General features: G+C 39.7%; 1 protein-coding gene across 3 annotated transcripts in view; it reads right to left on the bottom strand.

The window, feature by feature from the left end:
- The window catches only part of NR1H4 (nuclear receptor subfamily 1 group H member 4), a 64871-nt gene that overhangs the window by 31220 nt on the left and 11962 nt on the right, over positions 1–21689 (bottom strand). For 2 of the 3 annotated variants that reach the window (XM_032346637.1, XM_032346636.1), the window contains exons 1-2: positions 11553–11695; positions 4567–4932 (exon numbers count right to left, since the gene is read on the bottom strand). In XM_032346637.1, coding sequence (XP_032202528.1) covers positions 4567–4932; positions 11553–11661 — 475 coding nt within the window. In that variant the 5' untranslated portion in view covers positions 11662–11695. Of the gene's footprint in view, positions 1–4566; positions 4933–11552; positions 11696–21198; positions 21344–21689 lie in introns of those variants that run through there. The other variant, XM_032346638.1, reaches the window with a different exon arrangement.

A 21689-nucleotide genomic window follows, 5' to 3' on the forward strand; every position in this document is an offset into this window, starting at 1 on the left:
TGAAGTCCAGACACATTCAGTAACTTGGAACATCTGAGAAGAGAATCAGCAGCACGGGAAGAGGGTGTTGAAATCTGGGTTGTCTGCCATCAGAATATGACTCCTCTTGCCACTTTTATAACACTTAACTACAAAAGGCTTCCAATGTGGTGAAATAGTTTAAGCCCCACCCCCTTGCATCCCTCTCCAAGACAGTTGGACCTATCGAGTTCAGTAGGATCATGACCAAATTTTATAAACTCAGACCTCAAAATCAAGTAGGATTTCAGGAAGTTCATGTGTGAGTCAGGGCGTCTCAGCCCTGACACATAAACAAAGGGCCCATTTGAAACACTCTGCATCTATTCCACACACCAGAATAGACTCAACAACTATGGAGTCTTTTCTAGAACTTCAGAACTAAGAATATGTTCAAAAGGACCATAGGTCACCCATTTACTCATTAAAATGCCCTTTAAGAATTCTACCATTCTCTCACTGACAAGTGTAGACTCTCCCAGCCTGGAGATGGATGTGACTGACATTGACCTATTTGGAAATGCAGCCATTTGAAACTTCCAGTCAGATGCAGATCAGTTTTGTTAGCTGAGGTTTGAAGTTTGAATCAAAATTCACCCACATGTGAGCACATTTTCATATGCCCCACTGATAAGAGGGAGAAAAGAAAGCTCTTGATGTAATCTGATGCTGAGCAAATGGCAGACATTGTCAGTGCGTTATGCTTGTGCTCTTAGAATCATTGCTCTTTAAAAATGTATTAGGATTTCTCTCATTGATGCCATAAGTGTTGACAATAAAATAATTAGAAACAGATATGAGGGGCTCCTGTGTGGCTCACTGGGTTAGAGCCTCTGCCTTCAGCTCATGTCATAGTCCCAGGGTCCTGGGATCAAGCCCCAAATCGGGCTCTCTGCTCAGCAGGGAGCCTGCTTCCCTCTCTCTCTCTACCTGCCTCTCTGCCTACTTGTGATCTCTGTCAAATAAATAAAATCTTAAAAAAAAAAAAAGAAATAGATATGAGACTAATGAAATCAGGATGTTTAACCATGATCTTTGTTTTAAGTTTTTAAAAACTTTCTCCTGTGTGTATGTATGTGTAAGTATCACAGATCTCACAGACGTGCAGTGAAGTCCTAAAGAAAGAGAGCTGCCAGGATCTTTACATATAAAATTAAGTTAATTCTACACAGACCCTGTGAAACAGACCCTGTGAAATAGACCCTGTGCAGAGTGAAGGCTCAGAGAAGCCAAGTATTCCACAAAGTAAGAATTGGCTGGCCGGATATCCGTGGCACCCACTTCTACTCTAGGGTACATTCTCTATTGTAAAGGCAGGAAAACTGGACACCATCTTTCCCAAAATCCCTTGCAGCTAACATTGTGGATATGATTTAAGCTCTGCAGGACAGACGCCCTTGTAAGACTTGTTTCTGCGGGCAAGCAGGGCTGTGGAATTGTGCTATAGCAGCATCTTGGTTTCCCATTGCTAACTTCGAGGGCACTGAAAGGCAAGGCACAGGGTATTCGTCATGGGTATATTAAGTTTAGCTGGCAAGCCATTGCTCTGGAGTCAGTAATTATGGGGGAGGCATCTTTCTGATCCTTGGATGGCAGCTATGGTGGTGTCTTTCTGGAGCCAGCAGCTCTGTGTTAGCTTCCCGTTTTCCCATCTTCTTGACCATAGCAAGTCCTTGGCAGGGCAGTTCTGTAGGGTGACCCTGAGCATCCTCTTGGAGACTCAGCACAGAACCTGCTCCTCTACCCTTCCAACTTCTCCTGTGTTAATTCCTTACTGCTTGAAGTTTTTGTTTTATTTCACTGAACTCTGACCAATATATTAAGTAACATGCTTACTCAGCCAAGAATGACAGTCTAGGAAATCCCAAAATCCACACCCTTCCTTTGATGGAAAGCTGTGGAGTAAGACTCATTCTGTATTTGGTAAGCACAGATATCCAAGGAGTGTGGAGTGGGGGGCCAAGTTGGCCAAGTAGACTACCTCCCTTGTAGTCTACCCTATGTTGTGAGCCTCCTTCCTATTCTCTAAGCTAGGATAATTTTCATTTGTTTCCTCAAGAGAACATATACAAAGCACAAAGGAGCTCATTATTGGCTTTTCAGTCACAAAAGCCTAAGCATCAAGATCCCAGACACTAAATTTCCCCAAGTTGGGACAGATAGACAAATAAAGAGAAATCAAAAAAAGCCAAGTCATGTTAAGTTCATGAGAAGGCCCTGACTTCTGTCCCTCCCACCTTCAAGCCCAGACTGTACCCTGGGATGTGTGTATTGAAAGAATATAGCAACTCCATGTCATTCAGGAGTCCTAGAACAAAAGAATTCTTATGCCCTTTCCTGGAGACAGCCTAGAGAGGCATCCGGGTCTGCTGGTACTCAGAGCGGCATAGGAACAGGTGAAATGGTCTCTCTGGGCAGCCAGGCATGTCAGCACCACACGGGAGGAGCATCAGGAACCCACCCAGCTGAGCTGCGGAACAGCAGGCAGAGCAGACAGGAAGGAGAAGTGTGCTCAAGACCCCAGAATGGAGCCTCAGAAACCCTTCCGACTGGTGACTGAAGACCAGCTAGAATAACACCCAGCAGATGCTGCACCGCATGAACAACGGTGAAAACCAGAGCCTCCCCTGCAGTGCTCAATCCTTGCAGGACACTGCGTAATCATAGAATTTAGACAAAACCCCAGAGAGAGGTAGGGTTTTTTTGCGGGGGGGAGGGGGGATGAGTAGAATAATCCTGAATTCAATGAAATATAGTTTCCATGATTTCAATCCAGCTATACCATTCAATCCAGCCATACAAAATGAGTTTACGTGTCCTGTATCCATGCCCTGAGAGTTGTACTCTCTCGCTACTCAGCTTCTAGTTACTTCTCGCACTCAACCTCCATAGCCATTGGTCTAGAACAGGGTCAGCAAAATACAGCCAGGCCTATGGGCCAAATTCAACCTACTGTCCGTTTGCTTTTTTTTTTTTAATTTCCTTGCCTATTTTTGTAGGTTAAATAAAGCCACAGTTATGCCCCTTCTTTATGTGGGTGTGTTTGCAAAGTTGAGTAATCACAACTGAAACCGCGATGGTGCAAAGCCTGAAATATTTACTCGCTCTGTACAGGGAAAAAAACATTGCCAAGCTCTGATGTAGAACACAGGCTCTTCCTCACTCCATCTCATCTTCTCCCCACACTCTGGTCCCTTTGCTCCCATGATGGGGGCAAAGTCTTAAGTCAGAATCAATGAAAAAGCTCAACCTTTCTCTGCTCTTAAAAATCATATCCGCATCCAGATCCAGCTTTTCCTTCCTGAATCTCCCCAAGGATGGGTTCTCTCCTGAGTCCTTCCTTCTCTGTCCCCTTGTGCTCTGTGATCCTGTACTTTCCTGGTCCCCTCCCATTTCTAGCTTCCTTGGATATCTTTTAGGGGCAACTCTTCCCTTGCCTGCTTTTATTTTATTTTTTTAAGAGATTTTATTTATTTATTTGACCCAGAGAAAGAGAGAGACAGCACAAGCAGGGGAAGAGTCAGGCAGAGAGAGAGGGACTCATTCCCAGGACCCTGGGATCATGTGCTGAGCTGAAGGCAGCCGCTTAATGACTGAGCCACCCAGGCACCCCTCCCCTGCCCACTTTTAAAGTCAGTGTTTTGGGGGAGTTGTCTTAGGCACACTGATTTCACTCCATTCACACTGAATGCCCCAGAGTCTTCTCAGGAGGACCAAGTTTCACAAAGTGTTCACCAGTAAGGAGGTGACCTGACTCAGATTACTGACTTCAGAGGTTTATTATCTGGCCCAGATAATACCAATAGTTTATCCATTGATTTAGTCAATATTTGTCCTGAGCAACTAGCTCAAAGACTAGAATGACCACTCAGTAGGCAAGGATCAAAAGACAGGATAGGCTAGTGGTTAACTCCAGAGCAAAGGCTCTGGAGTTAGGCCTATCAGTTATGGATTGGAAGCTCCACCCCTAATTAGCTGTGAAGCCTTGAGGAAGTAACCCACTTTTCTCATCTATAAAATGGGAATGAAGTATTAGAACTAGTAAGTTTACTATTGAGGTTTAATAAACACATCAACTAATAGAGTCTTATTCTCTTTGATCTCAGTTTTAAAAGAGATGCATTCGTTTCTCTTTCTTTTAAAAAAACAACAGGTGAGCGTGGGTGGTGTCCGACTCTTGATTTCAACTCAGGTCGTGATCCCAGGGTTGTGGGACTGAGCCCCACGTCAGACTCTCTGCTGGGCATGGAGCCTGCTTGGGATTCTCTCTCTACCTCTCTCTCTCTATTGTTTCCTCTGCTTGCTTTCTCTCTCTCTCAAAAACAAACAAAAACCCCATAATCTATTTAATTTCTTTAACCATATGTGAGGTTGTAACTAGAAAATATTTTACTTATATATAAGCTAAATACACTAAAAGGCTTTTCCTAGAGATTTATAACAGGTAGGCATGTAGGAAGAGAAAATGGGAAGTATTCAGTCTGAGGGATTTCAAACCTCTGAGGGAGTAAAACCTCAAGGAGAGCATGGCCAACCAGAGGTGCTTACCTTTGCAGCCCTCACAGGTCAGTGCATTATAATGGTAACCAGATGCTCTGTCTCCGCAAACAACACATAATTCATCCCCTTTTATTCTCCCTGCTGATGCACTCATTCGGGCCTTTTTTGTTACAGGAATCTCTGCTACCTCAATCTCTCCTTGGTAGAGAGTCTCAGCTGGCATTCGCCTGAGTTCATATATTCCAGGAGAATACCACTCCTCGGGCTGCTGGGGATAGAAACCCAGGTTGGAATAATAGGATGACGAGGAAATCTGTGGCTGAACTTGCGGAAACGGAACATTGTTGTATTGTGAGTATGGCTCTACTTCTAGATTCTGTCCCAAAGGTCCTGCTGCTTGCTCTGTTAGTACACCTGGACAAGAGTAACAAAATTGGAATTAATGTCTAAGAAAAGACCAAAATTTAACTATATAAAAATTGACAACTTCTTTACATTAAACAAAAACAAAAACAAAAAAACTATAAAAAGGATTTAATGACAAATTACAAACTCAGAAAAATATCTACAACATAAAAGATAGACCAAAGACTCATATCACTAACAGGGAAAGAGCACTTGCAAACCAATAAGAAAAATTCAACAACCTCATGGGAGATAAAGGATATGAAAGGACAGTTTTTAGAAATACAAACACAAAGTATTTTATAAACATAAAAAAATGCACTCACCTTCATCAACAATTAAATTTAAATTTAAATTGCAATATAAAATATGACCATGTTCATCCTCAAATAAGTAAAGGTTAAAAATGCTCAATAGAACACTCTTAGAAAAGCAAACATTCTTAGAGGACAATTATTCAGTATCTTTCAGCATTTGAAACTCAAATACTCTTTTAACGCAGTCATTAGACTGCAAGGAAATTTATTATAGAAACAGGCCCATATTTGTGTGAAAGGCTTCTATAAAGATATCCATGTGTAGGAAAATCTGTAAAAACTATAAATCAGGAACCAATTTAAATATCCACCAATAGGAGTCTTATAAAATTGCATTATGTCCATGCACTGAAATATTATGTAGATGTGAATTTAGATCTATAGGTGTTGATAAAGAAAGGTTTCTATGATATGATGACATTTGAAAATATTAACTTATAGAATAATATATATATTTATGTGGGTATTAAAAGAACAATGTGTGTGTGCACACGCATGTGTACAAGGCAAGTTTCTGCACGATACAAAAGAAACTGGATGATGGTGACTGGAAAGTCAGATTGTTCCATTGTTTTCTGGGGTAGGAGGTTGCATGGTGTTTATGTTGTTTGTAACTTTGCCATGTAGATTAGTATTTTAATCATGATAAAACAAAGAAGGAGCTTTAAAAAAAAAAAAAAAGAATGCAGTGCCTGGAATTGTGAGTATGGTTCAAATTCTAGTCCTGTTACTTATTTTCTGTGTGCATCTTAGGAATTTATTTAATGTCTTTAGGGATCAAATTTCTCTTCATAAAACAGAGAATAATAGCTACCTCATTAGGTTGACGTAAGAATTAAACAAGATCATGTATGCCAAACACTTTGCTAAATGTCTGGCACACAAAGAGTGCCAGATAAATTAGAGTTGCCATTAAAGTAGTAGTAATAATCATTATTCCTACTGCCGTTATTACAAAATGAGCTTTTTATCTATAAAACCTCCAGATGTTAGAAAACTATCAGGTTGTGAAAGTGCTTCTATTTCCTAGAAACACAAACAATGACTCTTTAGAAAAAAAAATATTTAAGCTATGCAAAACGTTAAAAATTTTAACGAACATAAATAAAATATAGGAGAGTGTACAAATGTGTCTGATTCTTCAAAGCATGGTCAGGCAACCCTAGACCAAAATTCCAACTCCACTTCCGTTAAACAGTGGAACTTTGGGCAAGTTGCTGAACTACTGACGAGCCGAGTTTTAATGTCAGCAAGCTCGGGATGAAAATATCTATCCAGAGTTATGTTGAGGATTGAATGAGGTAATACAGATTATTCCACTTATTCCATAAGTTCTTTATGAAAGTCTTGGGGTCACATGTGTTTTGGAATTCAGAACTGATTGACTGTGTTTTAGAACAGAACACAGTGTTCTTTCTCCCTGTGTGGTCTGGGACAGAACTCGGAATCAAACACAGCAATCTTCCACGGTGAAATGTGTAAATATTCATATGATGCAGAATAAGTAAATAAATAAAGGCCATTAATATCCTCCCATCCATTCGGGTCAGGTTTTTGCTACCAGAGAAATTTGTGTCAAAACTTTGGTTAAAATGTTTCCTTTTTAAAGCTTTTGGAATTTAGAACTGTCCATTAGGGACTGTAGATCTACGCATCTATACATTTGCAGTGCCCCCCAAAATTGCTGTGGTTGTTATTATTGCTACTACTACTGTCAGAAAACTCTGAGAAACTCCATCCTAGTGCCAGGCGCTTGTATATTTGCAATTCTTCTCACAAAAATCCGACGAGGTGGGTGACATGAGTATCCTCATTTACAAATGAGTAGCTTGCGGCACAGAAAAGGAAGGCAACTTTACTCCTACATTCCTAAATAGCTGAGATTTGAGCTTTGATAGTCTGACTTCCGAACCATGTGCTGAATCACTCCTCTCTGGGATAATTTCAGATGTGTGATGCTTTAAAGCATGAGAGTACACGGTTTTCTCTTCGTCCCTCTATACCTCAGCTGGTGAGTCCCTTCAATACCTCTGCTTGCAGGTAAGCTGCAATCAGGTGTGCAAGGTGCCACATGATCCTACCTTTTCTCTTCCAGCCGTTTCTCATGTTTTGAGTTACCTAATCCTTAAATCTGCAGTGCAAGTTCCAGACTCAGAACCTCCCTTCCCTGCCCCTAGCTCCACTGCTTCCCGAGCCTGGAACTTTCTACAATACAGCCATTTGCTCACAGAGCTTCATCTCACTATTCTACACTTAATCTATCTCTAAATTTCTTTGTAAGGATAGCTTCTTTGGGGAAGTCTTCCCTGACTCTAGGTCCCAGGGTGTTCTGAGTTTAGTTACATGGTACTTACCTATCCTCTGTGGGCTGCCCTTTGCTTATCTCTAAAGAAAAGACTTCATGCTGGATAACTTTACAGTTCTTCTTTATATCTAAAATCTCCATAAGTGAATAACTAAAAGACTATGGTCGTGAGAACTCAAGGCTTTTCTACAATGGCAAAGTAGAATATATGCGTACCAAAAGTTTGTTGAAAAGAGAATGCTTTCTTCATTGATCCAGAAAAAGATTGTCGAAGCACAAAGTATATACTATCTGGGAAAAAATTAACTTCCTGTCTTCTATGCCTGACTTCTCCATATAAAACCAACATTAAGTGATTATATCTGAAAGACCAAGTTTTGGCAATGGTGCTTTGTCTTATTACCACAAAATAGAAGAATATGAAATAGAATATGATTACAACAAAAAGAAGAGATAAAATATAAACAAAATTCTGATCTATTTTATAACCAAATATGACTAATATTTGTGGAGTGAATGGGTTTGAAAAGAACTGAAAAGCATTAAAAGCATTACTTTCACTTATACTTATTGCTGGATTTTATCCCCCAACCGATCTTATACTGTCAATTACTGGTCTTCACCCCCGACCCCTGCAGATCCAGCAAGTTAAAGCAACTTGCCTGGGGTCAAACAATTAATGACAGACACTGGATTTTACAAAATCCAGGGAAATGTGTAATTTTTCCTCCTCACGTGACAATTCCAAGATCTCAAATCATTGTTTCAAGTAAGCTAGTATTCTTATAATCAATAGATAGCATGTAGTCCTGACTAAAGTCAGATCGTGACATCAAAATCTTATTGGTCCTTTGGAATCATTTCAAGCAAAATGGAAAGCTTTCACAAAGACATTGACAATATTATATGAAAGCAAGAAAACATGGTAAGAATATGAGAATAGCACATAATATTATTAAATAATGCTTCTATCCTCAAAGCACATCCACATGTAGTATTTCAGTGTCCCCACCAAATTTCCACAGTATGCATGCAACTTATAATAAGAAGCCCAGCATGGTCAACAGCACCCAAAATAGTGGGAATTGAACAACTTCCATCGTGAATTGACTGTAAGACTTTGAACAACTGCCTAACATTTTTTGTTTTCATTCCTTCTATAAAATGGAACTATTAACAGCCAGCCCTGCTATCTTATAAGGTAGTTCTGAGTATAAAATAAAGTAGTTGAGGAAACATTTTGATAAGTTGAATGTCATGAAAAGACATGTTTGTTCCTAGCAAACCTAGCAAAATCCCGATTTTAATAGTTAACTGATAGTTAATTAGTAATTATCTTAGTCTGTTTTGATAACGTAAGTTATAGGATACTCCTTTCATTTATAAATATTGTATTGATACTTGCTATTTTCTAGAAAATGTGTTAGGCTCTGAGGATACAAACACTGAACAAGACAAAGGGAATACAGATAAAAAGGGCCCCAGTCATTCCCTACACATGCAGGCATGTGCGTGTGTATGTGTGTGTGTGTGTGTGTGCGCGTGTGTGTGTGCGTGTGTGTGTGTGTGCGCACGCGCGTGTGTGTGTGTGTGTGTATGTATAGAGATATCAAGGGCTGGGATAAAAACAAGCAAACAAATACCAGAACTTTCTGATAAAGCACAGATGTGAAAGAGCAGAGATGGGTCAACTTTAAAACATGATTTCTATAAAAGTAAATTTATTTTTACTTTACTACAATTTAAAGTAAATAATAATATATTAATATATATCTATAAATTTGGATTTATCAGTGCTTTTCCAGAATCAGTCTATCCCAAAGTGGGGGAGGGGGGATTTAGATTCCCTTATGATGGGGAATGCTCCCTGAGCGTTTAGGAAGAGTGTTTTTTTTTTTTTTTAAGATTTATGTATTTATGTATTTATATTTAGAGAGAGAGTATGTGAGCAGGGAAGGGGCACAGGTAGAGGGAGAGGAAGAGAATCTCAAGCAGACTCCCACTGAGCACAGAGCCCAATGCAGAGCTCAATCTCACGACCTTGATATCATAACCTGAGCCAAAATCAAGAGTTAGACACTTAACCAATGATCCACTCATGCGCTCCAAGGAAGAGCTTTTAAATGGGAACACATGAATGCATAGACACATGGGAAGTCTGAGACCCCATGCAAAGGAAAGCAAAATTCTTCTGGGTAGAGTCTCTAGCAGTCAGTAGTTTCTCTAAAGGGGTACTATCTAAGGGAACTTCCTGAGGTGATGGAAATATTCTATACCATCAATATGGTAGCCACTAACTGTATGAGAATATGAAATACTTGAAATGTTGTTAGTGATATTGAGAAACTGAGTTTTAAGTTTTATTTAATTTTTTAAAGATTTTATTTATTTATTTGACAGAGAGAGACACAGCGAGAGAGGGAATACAAGCAGAGGGAATGGGAGAGGGAGAAGCAGGCTCCCTGCTCTGCAGGAAGCCTGATGTAGGGCTCAATCCCAGGACACTGGGATCATGACCCGAGCCAAGGGCAGACGCTTATCAACTGAGCCAGCCAGGTACCCAGTTTTATTTAATTTTAAATAATTAAAATTAAAAATTACTTAGCCACTTGTGGCTAGTGACTATTATATTAGATAGTACATCTCCAAGGAGTTTGTGATGTGTTTTTATTGTTGTGGTTAGTCTGTGAACTCTTTGGGGAATATATTAGGTTATATCCCCCCCCCTTTTTTATTTCATTCCTGGTGCCTTACACAAAGCCTGATACGGTGTTCTTAATAAATGCCTATTAAATGGAAATGATACAAAGATTTGCTCTTCCTGCCTTCTAACTGATTTTGTAAATACAGTGTCAATCACTTTTAAACATATTTAAATAAAATAGTATGCTGCTAACTCTACAATCATATATTTAAAATTATAATTATTGTAAAAATGATTAGAGTTCCTCTTTTAACTGAAAATTTAAGAGGTAAGATTCTGTTTTGAAAAAATATTAAAATAGACAATATTACATATTATGGTCTATGTTTTCATTATAATCTATGTTTTACTTCAGAGAAAACAAATAGTGTAAGCCTAAAACTGAACTCTTTACTTATCTGATTTTCCATCAATTTGGGAGAAATCTGCTATGAAATAAATAAATCTGCTATGAAATAAATAAATAAATAAATAAATCTGCACTGATTTACTGCTAATTCAGTAAATCAGTGTTTCTCAATCTCTCTTTATTTTTCTCATCACAACCCATAGTTTGAAATACATCTTATATTGGGGCACCTGAGTGGCTCAGTGTGTTAAAGCCTCTGCCTTCAGCTCAGGTCATGATCCCAGGGTCCTGGGATCAAGCCCCACATCAGGCTCTCTGCTCGGCAGGGAGCCTGCTTCCTCCTCTCTCTCTGCCTACTTGTGATCTCTGTCTGTCAAATAAATAAATAAAATCTTAAAAAAAAAGAGAAGAAATACATCTTATATCATAACTCCTGTATACACTTAAACATATGTAGAAGTAACTGAAACAAGATTTTCACAAAATAACACTTATCCTTACTTCTTGAAGTGCACTCTGACATTCTATGCTACTCTACTCTTATTCTATTCTATTCTAAACTATTCTAACTTTTTAATGGTGGTCATAGCGACAAATAGACTGTAACCCACTGGGATCTGAGACGTGCCATTTTTAAAACACTGCATTAAGTACGTACTTCAAAGTACTTTTTCATGTGTCTACAGGCATTAATTAGAACTGCCTAGTGTTTAACTTGAGAAAAGCCTGCTAATTTTACATAATATTTAATGAACAATTTTAGAGGAAACATACTTAGATTTTATCTCAATGAGATACTCACCTCCCTAAATCCTCAAAAATCACCCCGCCCCAACTTCTCACCCCAGCCTTCTGGGGTGAGACACCCCTTGCTAAAATCTCAAACAAAAGCCCTCCACTTCCTCAGTCCAGTTGCAGAAGTTTGGTCAAGAGCACCTGTGAACAGTGTCTTACCTTTATCAGACTTCATGTTCATCATTTCCATAATAAATCCTGACGATGCGTGTCTATGGCGAGGACTACTTTGAATTGGATTTTCTAACCCCTGAAACTGCATTACCATTCTTAGCTTACTCACAGCAACTGAAAATGAGACCAGGTAAGCAGCGATAGAGGCCAGAGGTTGTGTGGCTTACTGATTAACTTCATTACAGAGCAGAATATTTGTAAATGTTTATGAGAAAAGACCTCGATGCCAAGTTGCCTAGTAGCTGGAAACCAGTCTTTTAGCTAAATATTTTGGGGGAGCACTTTCGAGTTTTAGAACTTAATAGGTAGAGTAGATTTCTGTTCAGTGGCTCTAAAAGTGGATTTGGGGTCAAGTGCCATACTCTGTGTCTTGACATTTGTTCCTATCAAAAGTGTACAGAATAATATAATTTTGTTATGTCAGAAAGCACCGAAGCATAATGCTTAACAGTACAAGACCAAATGATCTGGGTTTATATTCAATGTTAGTGGAATTGTGATCCCCACCCCCCCAAACTGGTATGTTGAAGTTCTAACCCCCAGACCTCAGCATGTGACATTATTTGGAGAGAGGGTTTTTATAGAGGTAATCAAGTTAAAATATTCATGAAGATGATCCCTAATCCCATATAATTGGTCTCCTTATACAAATGGGAATGTAGACACTGAGACAGGCAGACATCAAGAGAAGACACTATGAAGAGATAAAGGAAAAAGGCAGTCATCTATAAGCCAAGAATAGACCTCAAGACCAGGAATAGACCCTTACCCCACAGCCTTCAGAAGGAATCAACATGCTAACCCTTTGGTTTTGGACTTCTTTCTAGCCTCAAGAACAGTGAAACAATCCTTTTTTTTTTTTTTTTTTGGATTTTATTTATTATTAATTTGACAGACTGAGATCACAAGTAGGAGAGAGGCAGGCAGAGAGAGAAGAAGGGAAGCAGGCTCCCTGCTGAGCAGAGAGCCTGATGTGGGGCTGGATCCCAGGACTCTGGCCCAAGCTGAAGGCAAATGCTTTAAACCACTGAGCCACCCAGGCACCCAATCCTTTCCTGTTCTTTAAGCCACACAGTCTGGTCCTTCATTACAGCCTCTTTTTTTTTTTTTTTTAAGATTTTTTTTTTTTTTAAGATTTTATTTATTTGACAGAGATCACAAGTAGGCAGAGAGGCAGGCAGAGAGAGAGAGAAGAGGAATCAGACTCCCTGCTGAGTAGAGAGCCCGATGCAGGACTCGATCCCGGGACCCCGAGATCATGACCTGAGCCGAAGGCAGCGGCTTAACCCACTGAGCCACCCAGGTGCCCCTCATTACAGCCTCTTTAACAAACTAATACTTCCAGACTCCCTTGGTACTCATTAGCTGTGGACATGGACAAATTCCTGAACCATTTTATTTCTCCATTTTCTCACCGTAAAATGGGGCTGATAACCATACAACCTCACAGAGTTACAATGAGCATTAAATAAGATAATATTTATAAAATGCTTAGCACAGTAAATGGCTACACACCATCACCACATTAATGTTATGATTATTTGGCTTTGGACTCAGGTTGTAGGGTGGCTTACTTACTGAGTAGGAATAATTCTGCAGCATAATCTGTGGCTATCAAGCTTGTGACTGTTGGTTATTTTTTGGAAGAAAGGGTTTTAAAATAGGATTCAGTAGGCCCAGGGTTAAGCTCACACTTAATGCAGCCAGACACCCTGTATAACCTTAGGCCAGTCTCAGGTTCTGTGGGCCTCATTTGTCTACATCAACAGATGGTAAAACATAGATAATAGTTCCTGCCCTATTTCCCCTCATAGATGTGTTGTGAAGATAAAAATACAATAAATATGAGAGCAATTTGAAAGGCAAAAGTGATCTGTATAAATGCAATCATCCTTGCCAAGACATTTCTATAGCCTTCACACTTTTACAAGTGGTTCCATATGCATTACATCATTTGATCTTACTTGTACCCTCTGAGGAAGGTATTATTTATGATGCCCTCTATCTTCTACCATATTTTACAGACTCCACAAGGCAACTCAGTGATACTAAGTTATTTGTCTAAAGTCACGCAGTTAGTGAGGCATTAAGTTAGGACTTTAACCCAGGTCTTCTGACTCAAACCCCGTGGTTGAAACACTAAGGCACACTTGCCCTCATTGCCAAGAAAGAGTAAAAGAGTGATGGTCTATGGTTACTTTTTAGTTTGGATTGTCAAATCAAGGCTTACCATTTGCAAAGCTATTCTCAATCCTCACTCTACTTCTGACCTCATGATCTTCTCCTCACAACCCCAGAACTATCCTTGCCTTGAGAGGATTATGAGTGAGAGAGCTACCCAGAGAATGTAAACCAGGATAAACTATCTATGAGTTTTTCATTTTATTTTTTAAAGATTTTATTTATCTATTTGATGGAGAGAGAGAGACCACAAGCAGGGTGAGCAGCAGGGAGAGGAAGAGAGAGAAGCAGGTTCCCCACTGAGCAATGGGCCCAGTGTGTGGCTCAATCCCAGGACCCTGGGATCATGACCTGAGCTGAAGGCAGACACTTAACCAACTGAGCTACCCAATCATCCTTATAAATCCTTTTTTTTGTTTGTTTTAAAGGAATTCTCTACTGACTTCCTCAATGGTCAAACAAATGGACCTCTTGTCCTCAGAAATTGCTATACTAACAAGGAAACGAGTAGGACAATTTAGCTGATCAAGGAAACTGTTGTTCCTTAGTAAAATTCACACAGGATATTCTCATAAGATGGACTGGACACCTTTGCTTCTCTCTCAGTGATGCCCAACAGCCTCATGCTGTTTGATAGCCACATGTGGATAGTGGCTATGGCATTTTGGACAAAGTAGATCTAGAATATTCCATCATCATGGAAAGTTCTGTTGGTCCTATGCCTACGGTACTTGGGAGCAATATGAATGATGCATCATTCGTGGTAAGTGGGAGCATCAGCTATGAAGTCATGAAAAAAGGGAAGTCCCAGAGCAAATATTGGCAATGCTTTTCTGAAAACTATCCTTGAGAAGTTGGCCAAAGACTTTGAGTAATGTAATCTCATTGGAAAGCCTTTTTCCACAGAGAAGGCTAAGAAGAGTGTTCTGTTTGCCTAGATCCTTAACCATCTAATTCTAATTGCTTGTCTTAATTATATTTTGGATGCCACTTATACCTATAGAACCTTAAGCAAATTATTAAACATTGTTAACTTTCCACTTTCTCACCAGTAGAAGGGGAATAATAATGGTATGTAGCTCATAGGAGTGTTGCGAGAATTAATGTCAATGGCAGATAGTTATAGCACACTTATGATGTGCCAGGCATTCTTCTGAGAACTTGATTAAATAAAGCAAGTCACTCGTGTAAAGTTGAGGAATTTGCCCAAGACCATGTACCAGTAAATGACAGAGATGGACTTGAATGCAGGAAATCTGCTAACAGGTCTAAAATGTGCTTAAGCATGGTATCTGACTATTTCTTAAAAGCACTCAAGAAACAGTAGTTGTTACCATTGTCACAATTTTTTTTTTAATCCCTGTAGATGTATACATTTGCAATCTGATTTCATAGTCAACCTTTCTCAGCTTGGTTAAAATGTTTAGTTTTTAAAGCTTTTGGAATTTAGAACTCTCCATTGAGATCTGTTTCTTAGTCTGCAAGGTTGAGAGCAAGGACCTGGATGGTATTATCCACCAGCTGGCCACTTGTCTAAAATTCTTTATCTCTCTCCAGCCTTTTCCAAACTATTCATGCCTTATCAAAAGAAGCAGTAGTCCATTTTGTCATAAGTCAAGTCTCTGTCCATAGTTCTTTACCTTCTTCCATTTCTTTTTTTTTTTTTTACACCCCCCCACCCATCCCCCCGCCCCGCCCCTTCTTCCATTTCTTTTTTTTTTTTTTTTAAGATTTTATTTATTTATTTGTCAGAGAGAGAGCGAGCGAGAGCGAGCATAGGCAGACAGAGTGGAAGGCAGAGTCAGAGGGAGAAGCAGGCTCCCTGCGGAGCAAGGAGCCCGATGTGGGACTCGATCCCAGGACACTGGGATCATGACCTGAGCCGAAGGCAGCTGCCCAACCAACTGAGCCACCCAGGCGTCCCAACTTCTTCCATTTCTTAACTCCACTAACAAGAGTTATCAGATCTGAGATTCCTGGAAGAACAAAAACCAACCCAGAGTGAATTAATAAGAATCTTATATATTGCATAAATCTGCGGAAAAGATGTGGGTAAGAAACAATATTTAAATTATGCTAAAACATAGCTCCCATTTTGTGGGAGCTATGTGAGCCAACGGTATCCTTCCATCTTCTGGAAACTTCTGTTTATGATTTACCCATTAGAACAGAACTACATTCACTTGAGTTGAACCCAGTGAGATAAACCCAGTGACTTCAGATACCTGAAGTCAAATTCAGAAATATTCCACAAAACTGCATCTAAAGACCTTTAGTTGTATTTTATTTTATTTTTTTAAAGATTTATTTATTTATTTATTTGACAGAATGAGATCACAAGTAGGCAGAGAGGTAAGCAGAGAGAGAGAAGTGGAAGCAGGCTCTCTGCCGAGCCGAGAGCCTGATGCGAGACTCCATCCCAGGACCTTGAGATCATGACCTGAGCTGAAGGCAGAAGCTTAACCCACTGAGCCACCCAGGCGCCCCTCTTTAGTTGTATTTTAAAACATCTAGCTGTTTTGTAACATCTGAAAGATTCTTTCAATTTAAGCAAAATACATAAACAAGAATCAGATTCCAAAGTGAGTATCTTCTAATAAAAATAAAGCTTTACCCAGAGAAAACAGGCATCAGTAGCTGAGAGAAGCACAAAGTAATGCAAAAATAGCTAAAGGAAAGGGATTATGGGAGATAGGCCTCCTACCACTTGCTGGGCTTCATTCAGAATGGGTCTTTGGAAAGAGTATTAGATACTCTAATAAAAAATAATATAAAACTATGGATTCCACAGCTATTGTTAGCAATGCCATAACACCAAGATGAGATAGAGTATGTGTTTCCTTTCTTAGGGCATCCACACATTTATTTCCATGCTGTCGGGGTTTGTTGGCTCCATGAAGATTCTTTGCATTCAACAATGTTAAAATAAATAGAACTTCCTTCCCTTAATGGGTAGAGTGGTGTTTGTCATTTCAACGATTTAAGTAGCAACAACTACGCTGTTGCTAGATTAATTACCTCTAGATTAATTGTGTTATGTGATGCCTTCAGAACACCTTCCCAGACAGTCATTCAGTTCTCCCAACAAGCTGTGACATGTCGTCATTATCCTTGTTTACAAAGGACAAAACTAAACTTCAGAGTGTCTCCATGGCCTCCAAGACTATTTCTTTCAATTTCATTGCTTATTTCCACTCACATTCAGGGAACTTTTCCCAATATCACTGAGCTAAAAGAACCAGGACTCATTGTACTGGGAACGATAGATACGGGAGCATAAGACAGTACCTTCTATTGCTTATTCTGTGCTATTGTTAGAATGCTTTCCCATTAGTCTGAAATTCTGTGATTTTTTTGAGTTCTTAAAGCACAATTCGCTAAAAGAATACATGGGTTGTATTTAACATACCATCTCCTACCCTATTCGCCATACCAAACCACAGGAAGCTATGGACTTTGCCATCATTACCTTTTATTATGCACTAATTGCATCAAGGCCCTGCCTTCTTCAATCATCAGGGAACTCGTTCTCAATTCACTAAATTAATCTTTGACCAAGCTTCCTGGCTTGCAGGATGTCCCAAAGGAAAAGAGACTTATCTCTTTTGGGTCACCATGTCCTTCCATGCCGAGTTCTGTGTGTGGATTGAGTTACCAATGAGCTAGATTCCCATCTGACTTTGTCAGGGACGTGTGACAGCAGAATAAATTAAAGGACCTCACAAGGTCATTCCAGCCTCTTCTCTACAACTCTATTCTGTCTAGGCTTCTTTCCTTTTTTTCCTGCAAACAGCAGCCTAAGAAACAGAACTATAGAGCAAATCTGTACCATCCCCCCTCAAAATCTTAGCCTTCCTTTGAATACTTAAACTGATTTGGGGCAAAATCCCATTTATAGTGTGTGGCAAACCCCTCTGGTGGCAGTGGCAGCCCACTCCTCATGTCAGCTGTAGCCACAGCAAATGATCACACCTGAGTTCAGACTCACCTCATATTCGGTCTGTCATTTCAGGAGCATGCCACACATCTTTTTGCTTTCTGCCCAGAACTTCTCCAACATCACAAGAGACCACTTGGCCTGATTCCACTAGGAGTAATAGAAGCACAACCCAGAAGTGCTGGAGACCTTATGTCTTCAGGGGTGATCTTCAACCTGTTACTAACTGCCCCAGCCCTTGGTCCCTCGAAGACAATTCTCTGTGCTACCCCCAGGGGTGTCAGGTTCCCTCATCCACAGCAGTGACCCTCATAATTCATCTTGTCTTGGTTTTCCTCTCTCCCTGTCTCATGACCCCACTCTTTTGCTTCCACTATCCACGATCACCTCTCACATGGATTACCTGCATACAAGTCCCTGCGTTGGGCTCTTCTCTTCAGGGTTACCATTTATACATGTGGAGCTGCTTCCCCTTCACCTTAAGCAAAGCCTTCAGTGAGTGAGGGGTTCATAGCCATCTGTGGAAGACACTGAAAGTCCTCACTCCAGAGGTCATCACTGTCTCCGGTGCCCATTAGTGAGTGCTCATCAGTATTTGCAGAATAATCTTCATATCACCTTCCTAATGTCCCAACACGGGGATTTCATTATGGCTCTTTTAATCACCTGCAGGGAGGACAGCCATACCCAAGGCCACCTTAAGAGTCACATCGTGGGTCAGAGGAGTACCAATGAATCCAAGTTGCCACTTTCTGACACAACTGTAGCAATTTGTGGACTCAAATGTTAAAACTATACAGAGGTTCCAGAATATGTAGTCTAATAATCTCCCATTACCCATACTAGTTGGGAATACAAGGGTCCAATGAGAATACAAGGTCCAGAGCCCATTCTCTAGACCATTTCAACTGCCCTAAATAAAAATGAAAAGACAAGGAAGTCCATTCCAGACTTTGAGCTTTTTCATTTACTAGTTCCTCCACCTAGAATGTTCTCCTTGGCTTCTTGCCTGTCAGTCTGAGCTCAGTTGTCAACTCCTCAGAGGCATTTCCCAACCACAGAAGTTAGAGCAACCCCATCCTTCCAGTTACTCTGATATCACCCTGTCTTGTTGTTTTTATAGCACTCACCACTACCTGATGTTAGTTTGCTTATTTATTTATTTATTTATTTATTTATTTATTTATTTATTTGCATGTTTATTGTGAGTCTACCCTCCACTAGGATTTTGCCTGTCTTACTCCCTGCTTTCTTCCAATGCCTAGTATATAGCTGGTACTCAACTTTTGGGCGGAAGAAAGGATGGCTATACATATTCTCTACCATCAGCCTCACTTTCCTTTGTTGTAACGACATGATAGCTGTTATTCATTACACAGACCATTAGAAAAGAATTCCACTCTCCAGCTAGTTGGGCCCATGGGTTAACACTTGCGAATCTCTGGTGTATCTCAAGATCCAGGAGTGGTGAGATCGGCATTGCCAGTTACTCACCCATGGGCCACAATGTTTTCCCTAGAGCTCTGCATCCTAAGCTCAGGGTGGGAAGTCCAAAGAATCCATCAGTGTCATCAGGACACAAAAGATGAGGAGGAGGAATAAAGAAATTAAAACGCAAGTCTTTATCCACCCCTTTGGCATACGTTTAGCTCAGGTTAGTTAAGCAGAGTGAGATCAAGGGCCTGGGAGGAAATAGATGTAATAATAATGCTTAGCGCTAGCTCTAGAACTTAATGCAGAAAAGGAAAAAGTGCCCCCATGGCCACACCAGATACTAGCGTACCAGGAGAGGAGACCAGATGAATATTTGAGAAAACTGCTCCAGCCAGGAATAACAGCTGTGCTTATAGCATGCACAGCCTGTGCTCTCGGGAATCTTCAATGACAGTGTTAGGAAACAAGATGAGAATATGGTCTAGCAAAGGAGAGCTAAAGGAAAAGCAACACTGGAGGCATGAGTCACAGTGCTTCCTTAAGCAATCATTCCCAGATGCTTCTAACTTGACAGCACCCCCACAATTTTGCTCTCTCTGCTCACATCTTTTTCACTTCATGGCTGATGAGGTTAGCCTTCAATCTAACATGCTTGCTTGGGGGTCTTACCACGTAGTCATAAAATTTCAGTGAGGTAAAAAAATAATCTTATGTGAAATTTTCCTTAGTTTATGATATGCACTTATAGTTCTAATTATCCTGAGTTCTGATTAGTAGACAAGAATTATGAAGATGTCCATGCACTATTTATTTTAAGAACTAATAGAAGGGTAGACCAGAAACAAATAATCAGGTAGCCGGCCATAGAGGTAGGGCTCATTGGCCTTGAATCCATGTACATGGAAGAAATAAGACAAGTATGTCTGACAACTGGCATTTCATAAAAGATACTACTGCCTTAGGTCTCTCTGAGCGTTATTCATAAATATCTCTTTTTTTTCTCTAAACTTCTTTTCTCCTTCCCTTTTATTATTTATTACTTGGTTCTTATTAACAAATGTAAACTAAGGTTAATAAAATATGGTCATTGCCTTTAAATGCTCTTATACTGCATGAGGCAGGTAGATATGTAAATAGGTAATACAAATAAAAGAACTCTCCTTGGAACTGACCCTCTAAATCACTGTACACTAAGATACTAATGAGTAGTAAATAATAGCATAAGCTATTAATTAATCTCTTTCAAGGATGTCTGCAACCAAATAGGGGATCATCCCTTCAAACACTGAATTTTGTGGAATTTCAAATGTTTGCATTTTCACTATCATAGTCTACCATGTTCCATGCATTGATGGAGAGTAGGAGAGTAGAAAACTGGGAGCATCTAAGTCTCCCAGCAGGGCTATTGTACAAAAGGGAAGTATTTTATAAGTGGCAGGCGGCTTCCCTACCCCATCCCAAATATTGCTGCTGTTGAGTTTGCTGGTGTTCCCAATTAAAACTCTTTATAATGACAGTTTTTTCATAAATGCATAAAGTGAAGCAATATATCATTTTATGGTGTCATCTAGTTACAGATCTACTGAAAACAACCTAGAACAGTTTGTCCTCAATCCAATTTAAATGACTAATCATGACACTATGCCATATATCCCCCAGCATGAGATGAATAGTGGAAACTGTAATCTAAGTAATCTCAGCTTTTCATAGGTATAATATTAAACCATAAGAAGCATGATTTCATACTTTAGTACATGCTATAATAATATCAGAATTAACCTGTAACAGGAATTCATTTCTACTCTCACGTCTGTTAATTATCTAGCCTCATGGCCTTGGGCTAGTCACAAAGCTCTCAGTCTTGCAGTCCTCATCTATAAAAAAGAAGACCATTAGGTTCAATAAATCCAAGGTCTGATCCAACTCTAATCTGGCATAGTACCTAATGTTTACTGAGTACTTGGGAGGAACAAAAACATTTGCCAGTCTCTGCTGGATTCATCATCTAGACATTTTCCCCCCTATATTTCCAGGTTGCCTTTGTTTTTTATTTAAATTCAAGGGAACTTGACAACTTACCAAATAAATTGTCAGAAAGAGAAAATTCTTCTGTGACAGGTAAGTGGGAGTGTTCGATGAGATTCATTTTTGATCCCAACCAAATTGTTCTATTGGAGAGAACGCCCCTTCGTTATGGTGGTCTTCAAAAAAACCCCAAAAAACTCTGAAAGACAAAGCAATAAGTAGAGAGTTTGAGGAAGGATTGGCAGTGTAGATAGTTGAGAGTGAGAGAGAAGGAGGGAACAAAAACTTACACACAAAATAGCAAATAGATACCTTTGTAGACATTTTGCCATAGCCTTTCAGTACATATCTGCTTTCAATATTTATCATTTTTACACCTCATTTGGACTCACAAATGCCCAGGATATGTGCCTTCAAAAGAGAGACTCTAATGTCTGGGAAAACACCATATGTTTTCATTTAAGTTTCAGCACTTGAGAAATTTGGGCAAGATTTGATGACATTTTGGTTATCTCTTTATTTCTTTTACAAATAGAAAAAATAGA

This window comes from Mustela erminea, chromosome 6 (genome assembly GCF_009829155.1).
Source record: "Mustela erminea isolate mMusErm1 chromosome 6, mMusErm1.Pri, whole genome shotgun sequence".
Taxonomy (NCBI): domain Eukaryota; kingdom Metazoa; phylum Chordata; class Mammalia; order Carnivora; family Mustelidae; genus Mustela; species Mustela erminea.